General features: G+C 32.3%; 1 protein-coding gene across 2 annotated transcripts in view; it reads right to left on the bottom strand.

The window, feature by feature from the left end:
* LOC117115312 (annexin A13-like) overlaps positions 1-9,061 on the bottom strand; it is a 23,072-nt gene that overhangs the window by 4,506 nt on the left and 9,505 nt on the right. The window contains exons 7-13 of one of the 2 annotated variants that reach the window (XM_033259053.1): positions 5,443-5,537; positions 4,892-5,005; positions 4,473-4,523; positions 3,635-3,748; positions 2,785-2,952; positions 2,586-2,661; positions 2,282-2,388 (exon numbers count right to left, since the gene is read on the bottom strand). In XM_033259053.1, coding sequence (XP_033114944.1) covers positions 2,282-2,388; positions 2,586-2,661; positions 2,785-2,952; positions 3,635-3,748; positions 4,473-4,523; positions 4,892-5,005; positions 5,443-5,537 — 725 coding nt within the window. The remainder of the gene's footprint in view (positions 1-2,281; positions 2,389-2,585; positions 2,662-2,784; positions 2,953-3,634; positions 3,749-4,472; positions 4,524-4,891; positions 5,006-5,442; positions 5,538-9,061) is intronic. The other variant, XM_033259054.1, reaches the window with a different exon arrangement.

Below are 9,061 nucleotides of genomic sequence, written 5' to 3'. Positions count from 1 at the left end.
GTGTATATATATATGTATATGTGTATATATGTATGTATATATACGTACGTATATATACATACATATATACATACATACATATATTTATGTGTATATATGTATGTATGTATGTATGTATGTGTATATATGTATATATGTATGTATGCCTGTATATGTATGTATGCGTGTATATCTATATATGTATGTATGCGTGTATATATATGTGTGTATGTATGCGTGTGTATATATGGGTGTATGTATGCGTGTGTATATATGGGTGTATGTATGCGTGTGTATATATATGGGTGTATATATGCGTGTGTATAATGGGTGTATGTATGCGTGTGTATATATGGGTGTATGTATGCGTGCGTATATATGGGTGTATGTATGCGTGCGTGTATATGGGTGTATGTATGCATGTGTGTATGTGTGTGTATATATATATATATATATACTGTACATGTATATATATATACATATACTTCCTTTATTCAGCTCTTAAGGGGAAACTCTTTTGTCTATGATTTTGCCATATGGTCGTTTTTAGTTTCCCCTTAGCGATACTACTTTCTCCTTAAGGTACTGTTTTTAACCCTCTTCATTGTAAATCCATGTTTGTTCTTCAAATTATATATAAGTCGTTTAAACAAAAAATTATGACAACAAGGCATGTAGACTGTAGAACACTTCATTTATTTTCAAAAGAAATTTTCGGCCAGTCCTCTGGCTTTCATCAGCTTTACTGAATGTACAAGTTGGCTGTTACAAGTTCTATACTGTACAATATAAACAATACAATAGAGGTGCAGACAGATTATAGGCCAATTATCTAATAGTTTATGCGGTAATATATAAAGAGAAATCCGACAGAGAACAAAGCAGTCAAGTATAGAGATAGTGGTGTTATAGATTAAACAATTCTTAATTAAGCGTACATAGTAGAACAATATGGTGGGAAGCGGACTTAACTACACAATAAGTAAATGATTATGTCTTAAAGAGTAAAAGATGGAATATATGAATAAAACAAAAATAAACCTATAGGCTTATAAATAGGCTATATAATGTACAGATAAAGACAATATATACATATAAATAATAAACAAATACAAATAAAAATAAAGTGGTGTTAATAAAGAAAGCACATAGCAGCTATTGCAAGTTCATGTTAACTACTAAGATTTCTAATTAGATTCAAATCCCACTCAATGTGAGTAAAATGAGTTCAACTAAAAGCTATAATTAAAATTAAAATATTAATCTAAAAAAATTAATGATTTCCTTTTCATAATTCCTATTGGTATATATATTTTCCTATTGGTATATATATTTTCCTATCTATTCTATTTTTATAAATATTTAATATTGTATATTTCTCTTTTTAAAATTTAACTGTAATTGAATTGTGAATTTGTCATGGTGTTTTTTAGATTAATATTTTAATTTTTGTGTGGCATTTGTATATTATTTCTATTGTAAATTCAGTCGTTTCAAACCTGTATTGGAATCCAAACTCTGGTTTTGTTAGAAAAATGTATTTATATTACTTGGGCCAAATTTCAAGAACATTGTATAACTCTAGCCCCTGTTGCTAGGTTAGGTATATTCAGCTATTCCATGAAACAAGGAAAGTCTCCTCTTTTGTTAATCCGATAATCAAGAAAAACATTTCTATCTTTGGTCTCTCGTTTGGGTAAACACTTAATTAAGATTACGAAGTGCAATATTTAAAATAAGAATGTATAATCTCTTTTTCATTTACATTTTTAATGTCCTTAATTTTAGTCAATTTTCGGATTTCATTGTTAATTGTTTTATGTTTCTGAGGTAGTAAAAATGTTTAAAATTTGTTTAAGGGCCCCAATGGAAGTAAGTATTATATATTGTAAAACTTTCTAGGTTACCCTAGGAATTATTGGCTCATCTTTTGTTCTTCATCATTTATCTGTTCTTTTTATCTGTTTTGTATTCAAGTAATTTGTGATTTTAATTCGTGAATAAAATTAAATGAAATGAAATCAAAATAGAGGGAGTCTTTAATTGGAGGAACAGCTAATGTTAAATGATAGGAATCAAAATGAGACCATTGAAAAATGGTCTTTAATTGGAAGTGGTCTTTAATTGGAAGGAGACCTCTATTAACATCATCATCGTATCGTCCAATCAACACCCATTGTATCATCATCTCCATTATCATCACCTCAATTATGACTATCATCATCCTCATCAGAAGCAGCATGATTATTATACTGTAATCATTCATTATGAGTGATGTTAGATTTTCCTCTTGTTAACTTACCTCTACCCTTGTACTGAGAATCCTTAAAATGGTCTCATTATCTCCTTTTTTTAGACTGTTGTGTAATACTTCAGCTAGATAAACAACACAATTATCTAAGCATTTCACTAAAATAAAAATAAAAATATATGTTTCGAGTGAGTATAGAATGAAAAGAAGTTGCAATTTCGAGTCTCAAAAAAATTAATACCATCAAAAGAAATAGGATTGATTAGCTATATCACACGCTGCTATAAAGAACGGGTAAATATATCATCCTATGCTTCAATTAATAAGGGTTTCAGGGCTCTAAATTAGTCCTTACCAAGTGAAAGCATCATATCTTTCATATCACCTGCTAAAACCTTCCGTAGCTCATGGTCAAGATTATCTCCTGATTTCTACAAAATAAACAACAAAAAAGTAAAATTATACTTAATAATAATACATAAATTAATCGCCAATTCTGGTTAGTTTTAAATTTTATATTGATTTTTGGGTTTAAAATTTTAAAATATGTGTACCTCAGTGTATTTCTGGAGAATGGTACTAATGTGATCAAAGCTTTTGTTTTCCAGTAAGTTGAGCATCGTTCCTTCCATGTTCCAGCGACTCTCCCCAGCATCAATCAAGGCATCCACATCACTCTTTACTTCATCTTCATCCACAGACCCTGTTTCTCTCCTTGCTCCCTTCAAATTGAGAAAAAAATATACAACTAGAAAATGAAATATATGTAAAATGTTATCATTCAATTTGAGTTAAATTTAATAACTGAGTTAGAAAATATTAATTTTGTATATCCTGTTTTACCTTAATTTACTGGTTCGTTTTATCCTTCTTGTTTTTTTGGTATGTTTTGTATTTGTACATGTATAATGAATAATAATGGGCCTGAGTTCCATATGAGCTTGATCTAGTGATCCAGGGGTAATAATGTAAGCGCATAGAGGTCTCTACAATATGCGCTATATAAGTCGACAATTATTATAATTATTATTGAATATAAAAAATTCTATCATTTGGTAAAGAATGACTAATTTTATAATTATAGAATTAGTTCACAAGAAATGTGCTTTGATGCCTGTGAGGGCATGACACAAGCTGGATTTTTTCTAATTATACTAATACCGTAAATCAATTAGAAGCTTGTTTATGAAGAAATATTATGACACCCATCTTCTCATTATTAGAAACCTCAGATTAGAATATAATTTGCATTTATTTTTTATTGTCAAAAAGCACATCTACATTAAAATATACTGGCAAACAAAATATATTTCAACAAATGAAATTCGCAATTACAACTCGAAAATGTATGAAATTTTTATTCTTATAAAAATATACTAGAAGAGATTTGTTGTTGAAAGTTACCTTAACTAAAGCCAACATCATCTTCCTTGAGTCTCCACTTAATGATGCTCTTATATCATCTTCTAACGACCTATCAAACTCAGTCTTGTAGGCATCTTTAATAAGGCTAATAGCCTGTCAGTATAAAACACATGATTAAATGCCAAGAATAAGTTGAAATTTGGAATTACTGTAGGTAAGACCATAGCAAATTAATTATATATATAAGCTCAACCATTTAATCAGGGGTGGCACCAGCTAAGAGGGAGTAAAACAAATTAAACAATTAATTGAATCAATTATTAGCAAAACAATGATTTATTTAATCAGTCCAATAAACTAAACAATTAATTTTTGTTAGGCAATACTAAACTTATTAAATAATGTATCTATATAACAAGCTCTTGAAAGTGGCTAAAATGCAAGTTCCAATAGTACCGCGTCTTTCATAAGATACGTTCAAGTTCTTTAATGTGAAATACCCGGGATGGTCACTTACATTGACAACAGAGACGCATGTGAGCAAAAATAGAGAAAAAATTGACACAATTTGCCTGTTTAGTGCTAAAAATCATCCAAATTACAAAAATGGGGTATATATATGAGGAAATTGAGAACATGTTTAGAGTATAATACTGATACCATGATTTACTACCAAGTTTTGGGCCAGCGAATGTCTTAGCTTTTGTACCCACTCACTCTATCACCAGGACTATCACATCACCTTGACCTGCACTTCGGGTATCCACCATTTATTGAAGGCCAAACCATAAATAAATTAAGCTTTCCTTGCTCTTAATAACTAATACTGAACACATTTGCTGCTAAGAATTAAGTGTAAAAATATATCTGAGCTTACCCTGTTATTTCTTGTACACAGGATTTCAACCATAATTACATACGATTTCGTCTATGTAATGTAAAATAATTTAAATTTAGAATTTTTTTCAGAAAAATATGGGCAGTTTTTACCTAAATGTTTTGAGGGATAATAACTTTCATTGGTGTACAAATGATAAATTTTTATCTCAAAATGACAACAATTTTAATTTTATTGTGTAGGGAACACAGAAAAATATGTTTTGTATTTTGTAGAAAAAAAAATTAATGAGCTCAAAAAGAAATAAAATAGAATTTTTTGTATTTTGTAGAAAAAAATTAAATGACCTCCAACAGAAAAAAAAAAGAAATTTAATAATTAAAGTGGGATCTCATGAGAAAAAGTTTTTTAGCTGCTTGCTTGTATATTATACAAAAGGAATAGAAATATATGCTCACCAATAATGCATGATTTAAACACAACGCATCATATGTCTGTCTTTGTTTCAGTAAAGCATCCAGAATGTGCTCATAAGTTTCACCTAACTTTAATCTCAACTCAGTTTCAAGGTCCTGTTAAAAATAAATAATTCCCAAAACGTAATGCAATGTTGATTTATAGTGCTTTATACAAAATCACAAAGTTCTCAATGTATAGACTAGCTTGTACAGTAACTTCCATCTCCCTAAGGGTCACTTCGTGTCTGAGCTACCAGTAAACTGGTTCCAGCTACTCTTGCCTATCCACAACCTTTACTTCAATTGATATTGAATGGTCAAAAGAAATAGTATTACTGGTTAATTTTAATAACACCGTGACAAATAATATGCAATTGTAGTCAAGTTCTAAGGACACTATAGATAATAGAAGCAGAAGGAGCCTTATTTCCAGATGGCCATTTTTGAAGGAAATAATTAAGCATTCTATGAGAATATTCATAATTAAACACATAATTCTACAACAACACCACTTCCTACCAGTATAAATTGAATCATAACAATTAACTTACAAGCTTATACTGTTCTTGAAATTTGGTTTTTGTCTGTTGCCGTTGTATGTAAGTTCTACGAGCCAGAGTTTCAATCAGGATTTTCTTTGTTTGTGCTTGACATAAAAAAGATTAAATTTTAATATGAAAAAGTTGCTTGATTTTCAATATGTTGTAAAGCCTGCAGTTTCAAATAATATCATTTACATGAACATAGTCAAGTAAAGTAAAATTTGTATCAGATTGGTTAAGAAGTGGGCAGTAGATTAATACTATTCCATTGAAAAAAATGTTACTTGGTGCAAACTCTAGGCCCACCATGGCGCTGATGACTGCAGGGGACTAGGACATCTACGACGAAAGAAGCCTGTTTCCCCCACCCCCCACAACCAACCCGTCAGTCCTGCCGAAAAATTTAAAAGAGGAAGAAAAAAATTGAGAAAATCTAAAGGGAAAAAAAGGAAGTGTACCCATGAGTTATGACCTAGCAGTGGGCGGAAGGAGAGCTTGATTACTTTACCACTCACAATCTTCTATTGATTGACGCCGAACACAATGCTATATCCTCGATACAGAGTTTTTCCCAACGATTTCGTAAATCAGGATGCAAAAAAAAGGCCAAAACACAGAGACCTAAGATGGAAGCTTAGTGGCGTAACGTCTATGCACATGGCCACCAACCCTTAGAGCCCCCTTCGGTGCCCCTCTCATAGGGTCCTCGCTCTATAACCCCCTGATATTAAAGGGCTTTGTTGATACATAACAGTATAATGTGTCTCTGACATCGAATGTAGGACATTTATCATATTAACCAAGTGGGGATGGGCTGCCCAGCCAGCCAGGACCACCTACATCTGTCAATTTTTTTTTTTTTATGGAGATAAAATATTCAAATTTTTTTTATTCTAATTTTTTTTTGCTTTGCGACTTTAAGTACAGAATAGACTATAGGTCCCTGATTAGGCCTTTGCCAGGGGAGGATTGTCTACAGGAGGGGAGCATAGCTCCCGTCGGGAAGAAGTCAATAATTTTGTCAAAGAGGAACACTGCTTTGAAAAATCATTTTTACCATCTGAGACTCCCATTTCCAAGCGGCAAAAGGGGCTTATTCTAAAACCGTCAGAAAATTTCTGGATCCGCCCCTCCACGGATCAGGGAGTAGATGATAAACAATACTGTAATTATGCTCTTGGATAAAGAAGGACTAGCCTATAGGCCTATACTTCTTGACGAAGCCGATAACAAAAGCACCAAAAGACAAATTAAATGTATATATTGCAAGATGATGGATGCTGTTGAAATTGAGAAAAATAAGCAAAGAAGAGCTGGACAAACTCTTTGATCGCTCATTAGGCCCATATTTAGTAGGCCTCTAGGCAGTGGCGGCTAATATAATTTATTGGGGTGGGGGCTAAGTATTTATGGGTGCAACTAATAGTGCGCAGCTTTATCTGAGGGCCGAAGGCTTGAGCCGGGGGTGGGTATGGGAGAATCTTTTGGCCCTTGGTGATGTGAAAACCGTAGCCTATCTTCCTTCGGGCCTTCATCCCTCGGGAAGATAGGTATCTCCACATCACCGAGGGGCAATAGATTTTATCATACCCCTCATGGATAATCAATATTTGCATACTATAATAATATTTATTTGAACTTGCACTTTTAAATTAGTGTCACACTTTGAAAAACAAAACACAAAACTTAAAGACAAATGATAACAAGATACATCAAAAAGAGCAACTCAAAAAAGCTTAAATTAATCTCTGCTTCCCTTCCCCTCCTTCCCTGATAATTCAAATGTTACCTCTCCACCAATTATTTAGGACAGCCACTTTTACCGAGACGGCTTGGACAGCTTGGCCTAATCAGCTCGGCCTAGCCTAATTGGGCCTGGGCTACCTTTAGCAAATTCTTTCAAATCTATCGAATGTTACATTAAACTAAAGCTAAATCATATTTACGTTTGATAAAAGCAACATTTATTGATTGAATGTACGTTGTTTTTGTACCAATGTTGAGGATTCCCAAAGGTGGGCGTGGCACTGAGCCGATTGGCGGGCCACGCTCATCTGGCTTCCATTTTGGACAGCCTATTTCGTTTTTCTAGCTAAACCCTTGCACTCCACTATATAAAACTGTACTAAGCTTTACCCCTATTTTCAAAAAACAATACAAAATACTAAAAAGTACCCTTCTTCCCTCTTCCTAAATATTGCAAACGTTTACCACTTCCCCTTTAAAACAATATACAACTTGAACATCAAAAATAACATCAAAACGGTAATGCAGAAAAGAAAATACAAAACTACTAAAATGAAAGTGATAAATGGAGGTGAATATATAGCTACAGCATGGAATTCAATATCTCACTGCAGAATTTCCAGCTCTTTTGATATCCTTTGCAAAACTTAGATATTAAACAAAGATATTTTCATATTTTCTCCTAAGTGGGTCATTCCGTGCCATCTCAGAAAAATATTGGGTGGGTACCACCTCAGATTTTTTTGAAACTCAGATATAATGTGCATCAAAATGTCTAACGAACAAACCCAAAATTTGACTTGCCAATTCCAAGTCGTTTAGAAGTTACGGCCATTCGAAATTTTAAGGTATACCCCTTTTTAGCTCTCAATTATGATATTTGTAAAGTTTCATTTTCAATTAGCCATATCTTCAAATAGAGTATAGATAACTAACTGAAAATTAATATCTAGACTAATTTTTGGCTGTAGAACAACAATATGACATGACTTTTGGTATACTGGACCTGTTACGAAAATATTCGTTCATAAAGACCCTAACTTATTTGGTTTTGTAATTTTTCTTCCATTTTTAGACCCCATTAAAATATCCAAATTAATTTATTACATGGGTCTTATACAACAAATTATTAATATATAGTTGGAAATGTTTCACCGCAAAAACATCCAGATTTATCACATTTTAGAGGGTAATTATAGGTCAAAAGGTCATGTGGGAGAAAAAAAACAAAAAAATGCCTCGTTTTCATGATGACCTTTGACCCTGTGGGTAAATACCCCCTTGTCGTTAAAACTTGCATCATGAATTAATTTACATATATCAGTTTAGTGTCTTTATCCCTTCATGTTTAAAAAGCAATTTGAAAATGGGTATATTTTTCAATTTGTGACAATATCTGTGTGCGTATTAATGTGACAACATTAATTTCTGAATAACGGTAATATTTTAAAAAATCTGCCTATAGAGCCTTGAAACTCATAATTCTAAAACAACCTTATGTGCTTATTTTAGGAATGCAGTTTGTTAAGGGATACAGTGTTTAATTAGTAAGATATTGTGTCCCAAAAATGGCCGAAGTGCAAGAATTGTCCAATAAAATTGTGTTACTATTGATTTCAAATGAGCATAATATTATCCGTGTACTGTCTAGAGAGCCATGAAACTTTTTCATTCTAGGACAACTTTTTGTGAAAATTTCACTTATGCAGTAAAGGGATGTATTGTTTAATTAGTAAGATATTTTGCCCCAAAAATGGCCCAAGTGCAAGAATTGCACAATAACATTGTGCGACTATAGATTTCAAATGAGCATAATATTATCTGTGAACGGTCTAGAGGCATGAAACCTTTCATTCTAAGACAACTTTTTGTGCTGATTGCA

This window comes from Anneissia japonica, unplaced genomic scaffold (genome assembly GCF_011630105.1).
Source record: "Anneissia japonica isolate Jap-2015-1 unplaced genomic scaffold, ASM1163010v1 scaffold287800_len1627635_cov199, whole genome shotgun sequence".
Classification (NCBI taxonomy): domain Eukaryota; kingdom Metazoa; phylum Echinodermata; class Crinoidea; order Comatulida; family Comatulidae; genus Anneissia; species Anneissia japonica.
This window is presented reverse-complemented; position numbering and strand designations above follow the sequence as displayed.